At 40.8% G+C, this 18474-nt stretch overlaps 1 protein-coding gene across 1 annotated transcript in view; it reads left to right on the top strand.

Annotated features, from left to right (window-relative positions):
• rab10 (RAB10, member RAS oncogene family) overlaps positions 1-6987 on the top strand; it is an 80045-nt gene extending 73058 nt beyond the window's left edge. The window contains exons 5-6 of the mRNA XM_043675885.1: positions 1131-1232; positions 5397-6987. Coding sequence (XP_043531820.1) covers positions 1131-1232; positions 5397-5480 — 186 coding nt within the window. The 3' untranslated portion in view covers positions 5481-6987. The remainder of the gene's footprint in view (positions 1-1130; positions 1233-5396) is intronic.
• The last annotated feature ends 11487 nt before the right edge of the window (positions 6988-18474 follow it).

Raw genomic sequence — 18474 nt, 5'->3', positions numbered from 1 at the left:
CCTGAAGAAGGGCTTATGCCCGAAATGTCAATTCTCCTGTTCCCTGGATGCTGCCTGACCTGCTGCGCTTTTCCAGCAACACATTTACAGCTCTGATCTCCAGCATCTGCAGACCTCACTTTCTCCTCAAAGATATTAATCCAGAGACCCCAGTAATGACCTGGGGACCAGGCTTCGAATCCCGCCATTGCAGTTGGTGGAGCTTGAGTTCAGTGAGAAAAGAATCTGGAATTAAGAGTGTAATGATGACCATAAATTCATTGTCTGTTGTCAGAAAATTCCATCTGGTTCACTAATGTCCTTTAGGGAAGGAAGTCTACCATCCTTACCTGGTCTGGCCTACATGTGTTTCCAGACCCGCAGCAATGTGGTTGACTTTTAAACTTCCCTCTGGGCAATTAGGGATGGGCAGTAAATGCTGGCCCAGCCCGTGATGTCGTCTTCCACGAACGAATAATGAAAAAAAAAGTTCAACACCACTGATTCAATTCTTATACTAGCTGTAGTAGTTCATGGAGGTGTGTCATTTCACCTTATCCCATGGATAAAGTGTGATTCTATTCAAGTTATATATAATCAATTATATCTCTCTTGTGGAGAAAGATGCTATGATTCTTCATGATCTAAGGCTTATGAGCTTACTTGCTCTGGGACAGAAAGAGAAATCTGGAAATTAAAATAGGGTTACGGCAGTGGAGCAGTAAAATTTATGTTCCAAGTATCCAATTGGAATGACACCAGGAAATGCTATCTGCCATACTGTTTTAATAAAATTACAGGGCCAACACACAGATCAATCATTGTGTGATTATGATTAAAATATTTCTAAACAATTGTCAGGTGTATTGCTTATGGAGACTTCTGGGGTAAAATAACCCTATAATCAGATTTGAATAGAGTAATTGAACTTTACCTCTTGTTAATAATATCAACTGATCATTGAATCTGTGCCACTGTTGCACCTTTCTGCACCATATCTCATACTTGCCATAATTGCTGGGTTTGTCAAGTGTAAATGCATAATGAAATATTTTAAGATGGCTTAATATCAATGAAAGCAGCTGGATGGTTTATTCTTTTAGTGCATACTTTAATATCCCATGTGATTTGGCTAATATGTTTCATTCTAGATTGCCAGAGAACATGGGATTAGGTTTTTCGAGACAAGTGCGAAAGCTAATATCAACATTGAGAAAGCATTCCTCACATTAGCAGAAGACATACTTCGAAAGGTAACTATTGATGAGCTGATTTATGTTTCACTTCACGCAGGTTTCCTGATTTTTGCACCACTTCTGTTCCATTCCTCAACAAAGTGTCTTTTGTTTAAAAGTTCAGGATTTATTTATATGGTCCACATAATCTTATTAAGCAATTAATATTCTGATCTCATCTATTTCTGACAGTTCTAGAATTGTCATGTATTGGTTGTGGCAATACTACTGTCAAATGCCTGTTAATTTTTAGAGATTTGAATAAAATCAGCTAAACCAATGTAAAAATTGGGAATTTTAAATGTAAGTGTGCCAAGCACACAGATTCTACAAACTTCAGGTTTGTAAAAGAGGTTTGAAATATTTGCTCTGGAACTTGGTCTAGGCTGCAAAATGAGCTGTGCCTGCAGGTCAAAACAATGAGCATAAGTTTCTGATTATTCCACCAATGCATGACAGATTGAAAAGATTGTGTTGAAATTAAGCTTGTTTGTAGACATACAGTAAGAAGTCAGGTTATTGGAAGTTTTACATTTGTTACTTTACTGACAATGTACAAATGAAATTTGCTCAATATAATATTATTGTAAACATTTTCAGTGTTTTTTTAATTAAAGATTGGGTTCTATGAGATGGTGGACATAACTTTTCAAAAGTTTTGATGGTACACAAAACTTCCTTGTGATTTCTGCTTTGGTAATAAAACTACATCTAATTACCACTCTTAAAAGTATCTTTTAATGCAACTGTGTTATATTAACTGTTCTATTGCACTGGTTCAGGGAGCTTTTCATTTGATTATAGAACATAGAACAGTATCGCACAGTAGAGGCCCTTCGGTCCTCGATGTTGTGCCAGCCTCTTCTCCCACTCTAAGACGCGACTAACCTACATAGCCTTCATTGTACGAACTTCCATGAGCCTATCCAAGAGTCAGTTAATTGTCCCTAATGTATCTGACTCTATGACCATTGCTGGCAGTGCATTCCACACCCACCTGTGTAAAAAACCTACCTCTGAAATCTCCCCAAACTTTCTTCCAGTTACCTTTAAAATTATGCCTCCCTCGTGATAGACATTTCAGCCATGGGAAAGATTTTCTGTATGTCCACTCTATCTATGCCTCTCAATATCTTGTACACCTCTATCAAGTCACCTCTCATCCTTCTTTACTCCAATGAGAGAAGCCCTAACTCCCTCAACCTTTCTTCGTAAGACATGTCCTCTCATCCAGGCAGCATCCTGGTAGATCTCCTGTGCATCCCCTCTAAAGCTTCCACATCTTTTCGATAATGAGGCAACCAGAACTGAACAGGGAGTATTCCAAGTGTTCTCTAATCAGGACTTTATAAGCTGCAGTTTATCTCACGGCTCTTCAACTCAATCCCCCTGCTAATGAAAGCCAACACATCATATGCCTTCTTAACAACCCTGTCAACTCTGGTAGCAGCTTTGAGGGATCTATGGCCATGGACCCCAAGATCCCTCTGTTCCTCCACACTACCTAGAACCCTGCCTTTAACCCTGTATTCTGCATTCAAATTCAATCTTCCAAAATGAATGACTTCACACTTTTCCAGGTTGAACTTCAACTGCCATTTATGCATCCTGTCAATGTCTCATTGCAACCTACAACAGCCTTCCACACTATCCACAACTCCTCCAACCTTCGTGTCATCAGCAAACTTATTAACCCACCTTCCCACTTCCTCGTCCAAGTCATTCATAAAAATCACACAGAGTAGAGGTCCCAGAACTCATCCTATGAATGTCACAGGCCATCGAGCTCCAGGCTGAATACTTTCCATCTACCACCACCCTCTGTCTTCTATGGGCCAGCCAATTCTGTCGCCAGTCACAAAGGCTTCCCTGTATCCCATGCCACCTTACTTTCTCAATGAACCTGCCAGGGAGAGCCTTATCATACACCTTGCTGAAATCTGTGTACACCACATCCACTGCTGTACCTTCATCAGTGTGTTTTGTCACATCCTCAAAGAATTCAATAAGGCTTATGAGGCATGACCTGCCCCTCTCAAAGCCATGCTGAGTTTCTCCAATCAGACTATGTTTTTTTCCAAGTAATTATAAATCCTGTCTCTCAGAATCCTCTCCAATAATTTGCCCACCACCGATTTCAGACTGGTTTGTAATTCCCAGGATTATCCCTATTCCCTTTTTTGAATAAGGGAGTAACATTTGCCACCCTCCAGTCATCTGGTACAGCTCCAGTAGACAGTGAGGAAGCAAAGATCATTACCGAAGGCGCAGCAATCTCTTGCTTCATTTCCTAGTGTAATCTAGAGTATACCCTGTCTGGCCCAGGGGATTTATCTATCCTTACATTTTGCAAACTTTTCAGCACATCCTCCTTCCTAACATCAACCTGTTCAAGCATAATAGTCTGTTTCACGCTGTCCTCAGAAATATCAAGGTCTCTCTCAGTAGTGAATACTGAAGTAAATTATTAATTGAGGACCTCCCCTGCTTCCTCTGACTCCAAGCGCAGGTTCTCTCCACTATTCTAATCAGTCCTACCCTCACTCTGACCACCCTCTTGTTCCTCACATAAGTGTAGAACACACTAGAGTTTTCCTTAATCCTACCCACTTCATGCCCTCTTCTAGCCCTCCTCAAGTCCATTCTTCAGTTCCGTCTTGGCTACCTTGTAACTCTTTGAAGCCTTGTCTGATCCTTGCGTCCTCAACCTTAAATAAGCTTCCTTCTCCTTCTTGACGAGACGTTCCACACCCCTTGTCATCCAAGATTCTTCCAATCTACCATTCCCTCCTTGCCAGTGGGATAAGCCTGTCCAGTACTATCAGCAGGTGCTTCCTAAATGCCCTCCACATTTGTTATGCTTTCCCTGAGAACCTCTGATCCCAATTTAGATGCCTCAGTTCCTGCCTAATAGCAATGTAATCCCCCATCCCCCAATTAATTCTTGCCCATACCATCTGCTCCTATCCCTCTCCATGACTATGGTAAAGGTCAGGGAGTTGTGATCACTATCACCAAAATGCACTCCCACCAAGAAGTCTGACCCCTGCAATGGTTCGTTGCCAAGCACCATGTCCAATATGGCCTCTAGTCTAGTTGGCCTATCTACATATTGCATTAGGAACCATTCTTGGACACACCTGAAAAAACACTGCTCCATCCAAACTATTTGAACTAAGTAGACTTCCAATCAATATTAGGGAAGTTAAAATCACCCATGACAACAACCCTGTTACTTCTGCACATTTCCAAAATCTACCTCCCAATCTGCTCCTCAGTGTGTCTGTTGCTATTGGGGGACCGGTAGAAGACTCCTAATAAAGTGACTGCTTCTTTCCTGTTTCTGGCATCCACCCCTACTGACTCTGTAGACAAACAAGCCTGCCTCGACAATCTCCCATTCTGCAGCTGTGATACTATCCCAAATTGGCAATGCCGTTCCTCCACCTATTTAACCTTACCCTGCTATGTAAAACAATTTGGCATAATTGGCAATTGAGTGGAAGTTATATCCTCGTTACTTTTAAGATATGCAGAGCAGCATTCAAAGAACCATAAATGTTGAACACAAGTAGCTTCAACTGTAGAGTGTTTGTTAGAGAAACTAGTGTCCACAATACACCTAAATATTACAGTTGATTCTTGTCATTAACTCAAGAGAAACATTTAAACAATAGGTGCACTGCAGAGAAAGACCGCAGTATTGATCCTTACTGATCACTGGTGGGAAGATTGCAGAATTTTTAACTTTATGGCCTAGGGAGAAGGAATATTATTAATTTTAGTAGGATAGTTAAGATCATTAGGATTACAGATTTGATCATTAAAGAATATTGCTTGAAAAGAAATGGTTCAAGCTGTTGAAAGATACATTTTATTACTGATTTAATGTGAATTCTTCGAATGATGATCAGTCTTGATAATGAATGTCCAAGTAGACAAGTGGAGCCATATTCTCCTTAACTTTTAACCAAATGGCTGCTACATTGGATGAACTGTCAAAGATCTCTATTAATTAAGATGAAGAAAACTGCATTGTTTAAATGTAATTATCTCGTGTTTGAGTGTGAGATATTGTGTATAGTCTTGTTCAGATTTTCAGTGTAATATGACCTGCATGGTTCAAGATGACTCCTTTAAAAGGTTACTTTTATTCATTTTTTTTTTGTTTTTATTCTGCAGACCCCTGTAAAAGAACCCGACAGGGAAAATGTAGATATCAGCACCGCAGGTGGTGGAACAGGACTGAAGAAATGCTGTAGCTGAATGCTATGTGAAAGTCCACTTTATTCATTCTATCTAAAATGTTCTTTCCCATTAAAACAAACAAAATTCTCATTACCCTTCTTACATCTTGCCTGCTTGACACACACAATTTTGAAAACCTGTATAAAATCATGTCTGTGACTTATTGTCTCATTTTAAATGTGCGTGCTCAACTCACTACATTTGGTTGTATTATAGTTAAAATTCATTATTGAAGTAACAATGGTTTCAACTCAGCAAATTGTATAAGAATAAAAGTTAGAATTAACAAATTTTTGTACAACAGTGGAATTTTCTCTTGTGTATAATGTACTACTTAATTTGTACATTTGTGCAAAAAGTGGGATATGAGACACCCGTGTAGACTGCTTTCCTTTATAGGTTGGATTAATTTTGTCTTGTGCCTTATTTGAAAACAGGCGTAACTGAACGACTGCAGAGGCAGAAGACCATTTTTCAGACTTGGCTGTTTTAATATCCACTTGCTGTGATATTAATGCATTATAGCTGCCAATGTCTGAACACAATTTTTTGTGGTAAACTCCAGTATTTCTTGGTCAATATTTGCTGTTTATGCAGACTTGGTTTTTATGCTATTGAGGAGAAAATTGGAAATTTATGAATGCATGTAATAGTACTACTTTTTTTATTTAGGGTGATGTGGTTCTCATTTCTTTAAAATGTGCAATTTTCCATAATTTGGGGCACCAACGAAAATTCTGTGGGATAACTGTTTTTCAGTTAATTTCTTAAAGATAGTAGACTGTATCCTGATGAGTTAGCAGTTCTGCAACCTGAAACATGTTCTTTTGTCTGCTGCCAACATTGGCATATCACAGTAGGTATCATGTGATTGGCCTGTTGGTAATCAGTGTTTTCTTAGCCACTCACAGTTAAATTTTGTTAAGCTTTGCTATATGTTGTGCAGCTTCCAAATAGCCAAATGTGTTTTCTTGTCACTTCATTGCAATTTTTTGTCACTTTCTTTCTCTACCCTTAAGGTGGTGGTTTCTGCTTAAACTTTCTAGGGATTTTTTTAAGCAGTATGGTTTTAACATTTTTGAAAGGCTGCTTTCCATTTGAAATAGATGAGAAACTTAAATGTGGGGATTACTGGTTATGTAATGTCATTTGGACATAAAATGTATGTTTCAAGCTGTACATTTACAGCCTTTTCTGGATTGGTCAGTGCTTTTCAAATTGATAAAACCAATTTTAAATCTTTGGCAATACTGAAATGGTTATGTTTCTAATATATTGACCACAGTCCTCTTGTATTGTACATTGCTTTCACCCTAATTTTTTATCCCACACTGAACATAAGGGAATATACAAAGTAACCAATGTAATCAGTTAATTGTTTACGCTGATGGGCTGTTGCCTAATATAGTGGTGCTTAGCCTTTATGTACAGTTCTTTGGGATCATTTGTAAACCTTGTGATGACCAACACAGAATTGAATAAATCTCATTAGCAGTCCATTCCTGCACAGGAGACTGTAGTTTAATACTTCTAATTACTAAAATTGTCAATAAAACATTTCTAGATGTTTACTGTTATGTTACTGAATCTTGGGAAAATAGAATATTGTTGGCTTGTATATTTACCCATATTATGCTGGTAAATCAAGAAATACTAAAGGCAATTAATTAAAGTCATTTGAAATTGGAATGTTGAAATTGCTAATTTAACTTGAGGAAATATTAAACTGCTTGAAATAGAGTAAGAAGCTCTATATATGATTGAATTGCTGTTAAGTACCACTTTACACCAATATTTGTGTTTTAAGCATTCTGTTGTTTTGTTTTTAATGCACGTGTAGGTAGTTGAGATTTCTTGAGTCCATTGTTATTTTGGGACTGTCCAATTCTCTCTCCATTTATTATGATCCAATTTAAATTGCAGTTTGGAGAAATCATCAGCCACATCAAGTTGTACCTGACCATGTTGCTAGGATAAAGTTTGTAGTTTGTGAAATTCAAAATAATTCTGATTTAATTTGCTTTGTCATTTGTGCCAATGGTTAATTTTTAGTTCTGTCATGTGTAGGTGACCAGAATTTTAAAATATTGCCATTCAGCCTAAAATGCGTTTAATGTTGTGCTTGATATTTGGGCTGGTGATTCCTGTAAGATGATAAAACTATGCCAGTATGTTTCACTTTTTGCGATATTTCTATCTTTAGTTTTATTTATTTGTAAGCTTTTTAAACTTTGTGTGATACCTATTATATGAAATGATAATCCATTTTTCTGAGTTAATGTGACTTCTGTGCTGAAGCTTTTGTTAAACAGAATTTTGGATTAGCTTTGTGGCAGATGTTTGCTAATGGAATTGTAATAGGTAGAGACAGCAATAACTGAGCATTTCATGAACATTTTTGCAGAGCTGAATGGTGTTTTCGTGTCAGTTTTTTTCTTCCCCTTTTCCAAAGAACTATTACAATTCTTTGGAGAGAAGTGCTCTGAGCCCCTCATCCAAGTGGTCATTTAGTCATGAGATGAGACAAAAACCAACAGACTTTGTCATTACCTCACTTGAACTTATCTACTAGTATCACAGACAAATATCCAGTTGTACCAGAAGTTGAGTCTAATTTCCTCCCTTTTAATTTATGGATGTATATGTCCAATTAGAGGATTTGAGAATATGGTATTAATGTAGTAGGAGTAGGCCATCTGGCTTTCGAAACTGCTCTGCCTTTCAATAAGATCATGGCTGATGTTTTTGTGGACTCAGTTCCACTTACCCATCCTCTTACCATAACTTTTTGAGCAGTAAAGGAATTAATAGTTATCTATCTTGGCTTTAAAAATGTTCAATGAGAAAACTTCAACAGCTTCACTGGGCAGGGAATTCCACAGATTCACAATCCTTTTTGTGAAGAAGTTCCTCCTCAATTCAGTCCTAAATCTGCTCCCCCTAACTTTGAGGTATGCCCTCTTGTTCTAGTTTCACCCACCAGTGGAAACAACCTCCCTGCTTCTACCTTATCTATTCAGTTCATAATTTTATATGTTTCAATAAGATTCCCCCTCATTCTTCTAAATTCTAATTAATATAATCCCAGTCTACTCAGTCTCCCCTCATAAGCCAACCCTCTCAACTCTGGAATCAACCTAGTGAACTTCTTCTGCACCCTCTCTAGTGCCAATACATCCTTTCTCAAGTAAGGACACCAAAACTGCATGCAGTGCTCCAGGTGTGGCGTCACCAGCACCCTACAGCTGTAACATAACCTCCCTGCTTTTAAACTCAACCCCTTGAGCAATGATGGACAAAATTCCATTTGCCTTAGTTACCTGTTGCACCTGCAAACCAACCTTCTGCAATTTATGCGCAAGGATACCCAGGTCCCTCTGCACAGCAGAATGCTGCAATATATTTTACTGTTATTCCTACCAAAATGGATGACTTCATGTTTATATTGGGTTTGCAGCACAGGCACAGGTCAGTGAATCTAATCAGCCCATGCAGTCCATTAATGCTGCACTTAAACAACTTCATAATTGTCCTCATAGAATCCCAACAGTGTGGAAACAGGTGTGTGTGAATGAAGTTTTTTTTGTGCAATTAGAGCTGCTTGAGTATTGTTGGACTTACACTTATCCAGGTAATTGGGAAGTATACCATTGTAATCCTAATGTGTGCCTTGTGGACGGTGGTCAGGCTTTGCAGAGTCAAAATGTGAATAACCACATAATTTTCAGCCTCCAGAATTCTGTAATTGGTCCAGTCTAGTTTGTAGTCAGCGGTTAGCCGCAGAATGTTAATTCTTATTTGTAGGACATCTTGAAAAATGTCCATATTACAGAGGTGGTGGTGCTGTGGGTGTCTTGAAGTGCATAAAAGTGGATAAGTACCCAGGACCTGATCAGGAGTACTCTAGAACTCTGGGAAGCTAGGGAAGTGGGTCCCTTGCTGAGATATTTGTATCACTGATAGTCACAGGTGAGGTGCCGGAAGACTGTAGGGTGGCTAACGTGATGCCACTGTTTAAGAAAGGTGGTAAGGAAAAGGCAGGAAATGATAAACCGGTGAGCCTGACATCGATGGTGGGAAGGTTGTTGGAGGGAATCCTGAGGAGAAAGTGAGGACTGCAGTTGCTGGATATTAGAGTCGAGAGTGTCGGGCTGGAAAAGCACAGCAGGTCAGGCAGCATCAGAGGAGCAGGAGAATTGACATTTCGGGCATAAGCCCTTCAGGAATGAGGCTTCTGGGCAGGGGAGCTGAGAATTAAATGGGAAGGGAGTCGAGTTGAGGGATAAGGTAGCTGAGAATACGTTAAGTAGATGAAGGTGAGGGAGGAGGTGATAGATCGGAGAGGAGGGTGGAGTGAATAGATGGTAAAGGTGATGGGCAGGTCATGAGGGCGGTGCCAAGTTGGAGGCTTGGGACTGGGATAATGTGGGGGGAGGGAAAATGAGGAAACTGGTGAAATTCACATTGATCCGCTGTGGTTGTAGGGTCCCAAGGCAGAGGATGAGGTGTTCTTTCTCCAGGGTCAGGTGATAAGGGTTTGGCGATGGAGGAGGCATACGACCTGCATGTGAAGTGTTCAGCCATGAGGTGGTGCGATTGGTTAGTGCGGATGTCCCAGCGATGTTCTCTGAAATGATCCACAAGTAGGTGTCCTGTCTTCCCGATGTAGAGGAGACCACATCGGGTACAACAGTAGATGACATTTGGTGGAGGTACAGGTAAATTTCTCAGATGTGGAAGGATCCCTTTGGGACCTTGGATGGAGGTGTGGGGAATGGTGAGAGAAGAGGTTCCCTGGGGCGGGAGATTTAATTGAAAAAGCGGGCACAGGGGTGACAGAGGAAATGTTTAATTTGTGATGCGTGTCTGACTCATTGATCCGGGAGTGTAGCGGGATGAAGGTGAGGCCGTTGCTGAGGACTAAACATTCATCCTCAGTGAGGGGGAGGTTTGGGGGAATAATAAAGACGTGGCAGGGAATTCTGAGGGATAGGATTTACATGTATTTGGAAAGGCAAGGACTGATATGGGATAGTCAGCATGGCTTTGAATTGAATTGAATTTATTGTCACGTGTACCGAGGCACAGTGAAAAGCTTTGTCTTGCGAACAATACGGGCAGATCAGAGTTAAGTAGCATGGATAGTAAATAATAGGTAAACAGCGGCAAAAACACAGGTACAGGCGAATTTAAGAGTTTGAGAGTCCATTGAGTATTCTAACAACAGCAGCGTAGAAACTAGAAATCATGTCTCTCAAGCTTGGTTGAGTTTTTTGAATTAACAAAGAGGAATGATGAGGGCAGAGCAGTAGAGGTGATCTATATGGAGTTGAATGTATGGTGCTGGAAAAGCACTGCAGCTCAGGTAGCATCTGAGAAGTAGGAGAATAAACATTTCAGACAAGAGCCCTTCATCAAGAGTGTGGATTGTAACCTGAGAGGGTGGAGAGATCTATATGAGATTTGGTAAGGCATTTGACAAGGTTCCTCATGGGAAACTGGTTAGCAAGGTTAGTTTTCATGGAATACAGCGAGAAGTAGCCATTTGGATACAGAATTGACTTGAAGGTGTTGGAGGGTTGCTTTTCGGACTGGAGGCCTGTGACCAGTGGTGTAATACAAGGATCGATGCTGGGTCTACTGCTCTTCGTTTATGTAAATGATTTGGATGTGAACAAAGGAGGTATAGTTAGTAAGTTTACAGAGAACACCAAAATTGAAGATGTAGTGGTCAGATTACAATGGGATCTTGATCAGTTGGGCCAGTGGGCTGAGGAGTGGCAGATGGAGTTTAATTTAGATAAATGTGAGATGCTGCATTTTGGAAAAGCAAATCAGGACTTATACACTTAATGGTAAGGTCCTAGAGAGTGTTGCTGAACAAAAAGACCTTGGAGTGCAAGTTTGTAGCCCCTTTAAAGTAGAGTCGCAGGTAGCTGGGATTGTGCAGACGACATTTGGTATGCTTTCCTTTATTGGTCAGAGAATTGAGGACAGGAGTTGGGAGGTCATGTTGTAGCTGTACAGGACATTGGTTAGGCCACATTTGGAATATTGCGTTCAATTCTGGTGTCCTTTCTATCGGAAGGGTGTTGTGAAACTTGGGAGTGTTCAGAAAAGGATGCTGCTGGGGTTGGAGGATTTGAGCTAAAGGGAGAGGCTGAATAGGCTAGGGCTGTTTTCCCTGAAGTGTCAGAGGCTGAGAGGTGACCTTTTATAAGGTTTTTATAAAATCATAAGGGGCATGGATAGGATAAACAGACAAGGTCTTTTTCTTGGGGTGGGGGAGTTCAGAATTGGAGGGCATAGGTTCAGGGTGAGAGGAGAAAGATATAAAAGGGGGAACTTTTCCCACACAGAGGGTAGTGTCTGGAATGAGCTACCAGAGGAAATGGAGGCTGGTACAATCCAGCATTTAAAAGGCATCTGGATGGGTAAGTGAATAGGAAGGGTTCAGAGGGATATGGGCCAAGTGCTGGCAAATGGGACAAGATTGGGTTAGAATGTCTGGGCGGCATGGATGAGTTGGACCAAAGGGTGTGTTTCCACGCTGTGTGTGGGTGTTAATGGTAAGGCCAGTATTTATTGCCAATCCCAAATTACTTTTGAGCTGAGAGGTTTGTGAGGCCATCTCGGAAGGTGATTAAGAGTCAACCATATTGTAGGTGTGGAGTCATGCAGACCAAACCAGGTAAGGATGGCAGATTGCTGCTCTTGAAGGACATTACTGAACCACATGGATTTTTATGATAATTGAGAATGGTCACCACTAGACTAGCTTTTAATTCCAGGTTTATTAATTTATGCACAACCAGCTGCTGTGGTGGGTGTCAACTTGTGTGCTACAGCGCATTAGGGTAGGCCTCTGGATTAGTTGTTCTGTTCCATTACCACAACCTCACTGCCTCAGAGCAGATTCAACGATGGTGATGGATACTTTTAAATCACTAGCATCTAAAAATATTGATTTTGAGAAGATTTTGTAGCTCAGGTTGTTGATGAGTATGTAAGTTAGCATGAAAACAAAACATTCAAGGTCATAATTTTTAGATATGTTACAGCAGACTTCTGAAACAGGTACAACTTAAGTACAGACTTTCTGAAATAAAGGTAGGGATATTTCCTTAGTACCTAGAGCATTAGAGATTTAAACTCTCCTGTGCAGGGCACAGTGCATTATTAGCAGGTAATCTCTCGGCTACCTAGGTCTCCTTGATGCTAATATTATTGAATTTCAAGGGGATATTACTTGCCACTTGCGTTGTTTCAGGCTTTGCTACAGTTGGATATAAACTGCTTCATTGTGAAGATTTGCAAAGGGTATTGAATATTGTGCAATCACATGCAAGCTTGCCCACTTCTAAACATATGCCCTTCCCCAGATCATTAATTAAGCAACTGAAAATTGTGGAACCTGGCACTGCCAAGAGAAACGTCTACAGCAATTTCCTGGAGTTGAGATGATTGACCTCCAGTAACAACCATCTATCTTTGTGCTAGTAGGAGTTCAAACAGTACAGAGCTTTCCCCCATTTCCCATTTTATATTTTATGTCCGTACCCTTAAGTCACTTTTGCTCACTTTCTGGCTGGTCAAGCCTGGCTCTTCCTTCACATCTGGACTTTTTAATCCGTGTTTTGACCAGGGCTGTAATGAAGGCTGAAGTTCAGAGTGCCTAGCCGATTGCTAGGTGAGCAGCTTATTGTGGAGTGTTACCTGAGCACCATTGACCATACTTTCTATTACATTGCTGATAATTCAAAGTGGACTGATGGGTTGATAATTGGATTTGTCCTGCATTTTAAGGAAGGACAAACTGGGCAATTTTTTCATCTTGTCAAGTTGATGTCGATATTGTATTTGATCCTGTACAACTTTGTTTTGGGTATGCAGCTCATTCTAGAATGCAAGTATTAGGCTCTTTTGGTGCAGTGATAGTATCCTTCCCTTCCTCAGTATCAGGAGGCCTACGTTTATATCCCACTTGCTCAACATGTGTCATAGCATCTCTGAACAGGTTGATTAGAAATCATCTAGAACACAAATATTCAGCACAACATGGGGATGCTGTGAAGGCCTTTTAGGCTTTGTTATATGAATTCAGCTATTTCTTCATGTAATGTGAACCTAACATCTCAGAATTGTTTAAATACAAATGTAACTTGACCTTTGCCATTTTGCTTTGCACTGAGCTTGCCTCTATTGCTTATCTTTCTGCTATCATGCAGATTATGATATAGCTATTGGGAAGGCCATACAAATGTTTAATCCTGCAAAACACATGGTGGTCTGGAATTGGGTAGGGTGACAATGGGCAAAAAGCTATGTGGAATCAACGCTTTGATCAAGTTCCACACAGATCGCAGAGAATTTTAAAAGTAAAATTGCTGTCAAATACCAGAAGTCTTGAATAATTGTGTTGAAACAGTATATTTTTCTACAATCCGGTCTGGGGGGGTGAATAAATTTCTCTCTTTCACTCCTGAGTTAGTATAACCATTCAAAATTTGAAAATGTGTACACTTTCTTCCACAAACCCCTCCCCTGGCTCCCCCACACACCTTCCCCTCTAATTCATATCATCTTGACACTGCACAGATATGAGGAAATAAGCCAGCCAGATCTGAAGTTATCAAGAAGCTTGTCATTTTTTGAAAACTCACTGGTGATTATTAAAAGATAAAACTCATCCCAGTATCCTGAGACACATACATATAAGCATACAAACACGTTACCGGATAAGGTGGATCGTTGGAATTGAATGCGTTTAAATCTATATGTAAAAGGAATTGTGTTCTGATGGCTGATGCTAGTGATTTTCATAGCCAATTGAAATTATAACCTGAGTGTTTCCAGAGTCAGTGCTAAATAATCTGAAGCTCCTTTTTTTAAAAAATTCTTTATCTCTGCTCCAGTTGTAACAGTGATAGGGTCTGAGTTTGAAAAAAATACTTGAGAGAGGCTTGCGTGTTATTCCATCCTGCAGGCATCCCTGATGCTATCACCTCTCTGTAACTAACAGGCAAGCTTAACTTTTTTTCTTCATCTTTGTCCTGTGCTCACTTCTCCCTTTTCCAGAGATTAGATTACCATTAGATTAGATTAGATTAGATTACCTACAGTGTGGAAACAGGGCAAGCTTAACTTTTTTTCTTCATCTTTGTCCTGTGCTCACTTCTCCCTTTTCCAGAGATAAGTTCATCCATCTTCAATCTAACTCCCCCACTACCCCCTGCCTCTTTCTCTGCCCTATCTGCTATTAAACTCTTTTCTCAGAAATGTCAGTGTGATATCAGCCACCACAATTTATCTGTTGCCCTCATCCACTCTAACCTGTATATTGTAATCTGATCTTGCTGTCGAGATTGTTCAATCTCTCCTCATAGCTAATACTCTTCAATTCAGGCAACATCCTGATAAGCTATTTCTGTACCCTCTCCAGAGCCTTCACATCCTTCTGGTAGTGTGGTGACAAGAACTGTACACAATATTCCAAATGTGGCTTAAATAAAGTTCTATACAGCTGAAAGATAATTGCCAGCTCTTATATTCTATTCCCCGATCAATGAAGACCAGCATAACATACACTTTTGTGACCACATTATCCACATCTTGCCACTTTACACTTAGATCTGTCTATGTTAATGCTTCTAAACGTTTTGCCATTTATTGTATATTTCACTTTTGCATTAGATCTTCCAAAAAAGCATCACCTCTCATTTGTCTAGATTAAACTCCATCTGCCATTTCTCCACCAAAGTCTCCAGTTTATATCTTGCTGTATCCTCTGGCAATCTTCACTATCTGCAACTCCTGCAATCTTTGTGTAGTGTGCAAACTCACTAATCAGGCCACTGATATTCTCCTCCAAATCACTTATATATGACAAACATGGTAAGGGGTCCCAGCATTGATTCTTGTGGAATGCCACTAGTCTAAGATCTCTAGTCTGAAAATCACTTTTCCATTGCTACTGTCTTCTATTACTAAGCTAGTTCTGTATCCATGTTACCAGCTCACTGCAGATCCTGTGACCTCACCTGTTTCAGCCTGACAAAAGCGATCTTGTCAAAGGCTTTCCTAAAGTCTATGTAGACAACACTCTACTGTCCTGCCGCCTTCAATCATTTTTGTCACTTCCTTAAGTTTGAGAGACCTTCCTGTACAAAGCCATGTTGCAAACAGATTACGTTAGATTCCCTACAGTATGGAAACCAGCCATTTGGCCCAACAAGTCCATACTGACCCTCTGAAGAGTAGCCCGCCCAGACCCATTTCCCTCTGACTAATGCATCTAGCCCTATGGGCAAGCCAGAGCACTCTAAGGAAACCCACGCAGACACAGGGAGAATGTGCAAACTCCACACAGACAATCATCCAAAGCAGGAATCAAACCCAGGTCCCTGGCGCTGTGAAGCATCAGTGCTAACCACTGTGCTGCCCCAAATACATCCATGTGTTCAAAGTCTGTGAGAAGATTTGTAGCTCGGGTGCTCATTGTTGTGGTTCTGTTCACCAAGCTGGGAATTTGTGTCGCAGACGTTTCGTCCTCTGTCTAGGTCATATCCTCAGTGCTTGGGAGCCTCCTGTGAAGCACTTCTGTGTTGTTTCCACCAGCATTTATAGTGGTTTGTCTCTGCCGCTTCCGGTTGTCAGTTCCAGCTGTCTGTTGCAGTGACCCGTATATTGAGTCCAGGTCGATGTGTTTGTTGATAGAGTCTGTGGATGAGTGCCATGCCTCTAGGAATTCCCTGGCTATTCTCTGTTTGGCTTGTCCTATAATAGTAGTGTTGTCCCAATCAAATTCATGTTGCTTGTCATCTGCGTGTGTGGCTACTAAGGATAGCTGGTCGTGTCATTTCGTGGATAGTTGGTATTCTTGGATACGGATCGTTAGCTGTCTTCCTGTTTGTCCTATGTAGTGTTTTGTGCAGTCCTTGCATGGGATTTTGGACACTACATTGGTTTTGCTCATGTTGGGTATCGGGTCCTTCGTTCTGGTGAGTTGTCTGAGAGTGGCTGTTGGTTTGTGTGCTGTTATGAGTCCTAGTGGTCGCAGTAGTCTGGCTGTCAGTTCGGAAATGCTCTTGATGTATGGTAGTGTGGCTAGTCCTTTGGGTTGTGGCATGTCCTCATGTCCTCAATCCCATGCAAGGACTGCAAGTACCATGCTCAATTACTCGCTGCTATTTCAAATCAATCTTGGTTGAACGCCCAAGCTTTGTTACACCTGATTGGGGTAGCAAATGGAAAATGAAGCCCTGCTGTTCCCAGAACCATCATAAAAGAATGCACAATTCTCTAACTTTTTGGCTCAGGTTGAAGCACAGACCTGTATTTTGCACTTTAGAATAATGAGCGTTTACTACAAGTAAATTACAGCTGCAAATGAACACTTGTAGATCGTTGACATATAACTCTGCTAACTCTCCAAATGTAAGAGAAAGACAGAGTTGTAGTTAGTAATTGTTGAAGGGTTATGGAGATTGGGCAGGAAATTCGAGTTGAGGCCAAGATGAGATCAAACTGAATGGTGGAGCAGGATCAAAGGGCTGTACGTCCTATTCTTCCTAGTTCTTGCATTCTTAGTTAAAACTCTAATCCCCTTAGAAGTTTCTACATATACAAACACATTTTTAAAAAATACTGATGTTATGGGCAGAGGGGAAAAGTGGGAAGGAAATGTCACAGGGTTCTTTTGAGAGATGGTCTTTTTGGCTTGTCAGGGTGTGTTGATTCTCCAGATACTTGCTTGCAGAGAGTACAGGGGCCCTGGTTCTCAGTATAAAATTGCTAGCATACTGGTTAAGCCACAGCTTACAGCAAATACTGAGGAAAAAATTCAATTCAATTTCTATCTTCAAGTTTGAAATGCTTTATAGCTCCTTCCTTTCCAGAGGTTCAATCAATTCTCCATCAAAAAATGACCCACTTCCACCTGAATTCCGTATCACACCTTCACGATTGCCACCCTGGTATCTTCTGCTCCCCCTGCGAAGGTGCAGTGATAATCGCTGCCAATGATGCTATTCCACATAATTTTCCTGCTTCTCGGATGCTGCCTGACCGGCTGTGCTTTTCCAGCACCACTATAATCTAGCTCTGATTTCCAGCATCTGCAGTCTTCACTTTTACCTTTCCACATAGCCCTCTGCCATGAGGACTTGAAACCTTGGGCCTTGAAATTCATCCTGTAACTATCCATGTCCAATCTCTATAAAAGTCCCAGATTCCCAATATGTTGACATTAAGTAAATTAGTGGTAAGAGAGCAAGTGACCAGCTCTGAGATTATCTTATTGCCTGGTCCAATTCATGAGCTCAAAAGTCTCCATGCTGCAGCCTCCAAATGCTAGTTGCTGGTGTGTCCTGCTGTAATGCAAATGTCAGCTACCTGAGCATCCCGCATTTGTGTCAGAGAGATGTTGTAATATTGCTGAGGGGCTGGCAAGTGCCTGTTGATGGATGTGTGGCTGGTGTCCTGGAATCATGCTCTGAGATGCTGTTAGGTGCTGAGCAATATGGAGCTCCTCAGGGCCAGCAGGGAGCTGAAATCTCCAGGTACATGTTCTGACTTTGACATTTCTTAATATCTCGCCTGTGGTGCATTTGATAAGATAGGAAGCGGAATATTATAAGATGAATTGTAGTGGAAATAATCCCCTTAAATGGGCTATTTGCCAATAACTAGTGAGAAACTAGGGTGAATCAGTGGTTAGCACTGCTGCCTCACAGTGCCAGGGACCTGGGTTTGATTCCAGCTCAGTCTGTGTGGAGTTTGAACATTCACCCTGTGTATGTGCAGGTCAGGTGAATTAGCCATGCTAAATTGCCCATAGTGTTCAGGGATGTGTAGGCGAGATGCATTAGTCAGGGCAAATATAGAGTAATAGGGTAGGGGAATAGGTTATTCTTTGGAGGTTCAGTGTGGTCTTGTTGGGCCAAATGGCCTGTTTCCATACAGGGATTCTTAACCTCACCTCATCATGTGGCAGAAGCATAAAAGATGCAAC

The sequence above is a fragment of the Chiloscyllium plagiosum genome, chromosome 3 (assembly GCF_004010195.1).
Source record: "Chiloscyllium plagiosum isolate BGI_BamShark_2017 chromosome 3, ASM401019v2, whole genome shotgun sequence".
NCBI lineage: Eukaryota > Metazoa > Chordata > Chondrichthyes > Orectolobiformes > Hemiscylliidae > Chiloscyllium > Chiloscyllium plagiosum.
The sequence above is the reverse complement of the archived record's forward strand: the minus strand, read 5'-3'. Positions and strand labels throughout refer to the sequence as shown.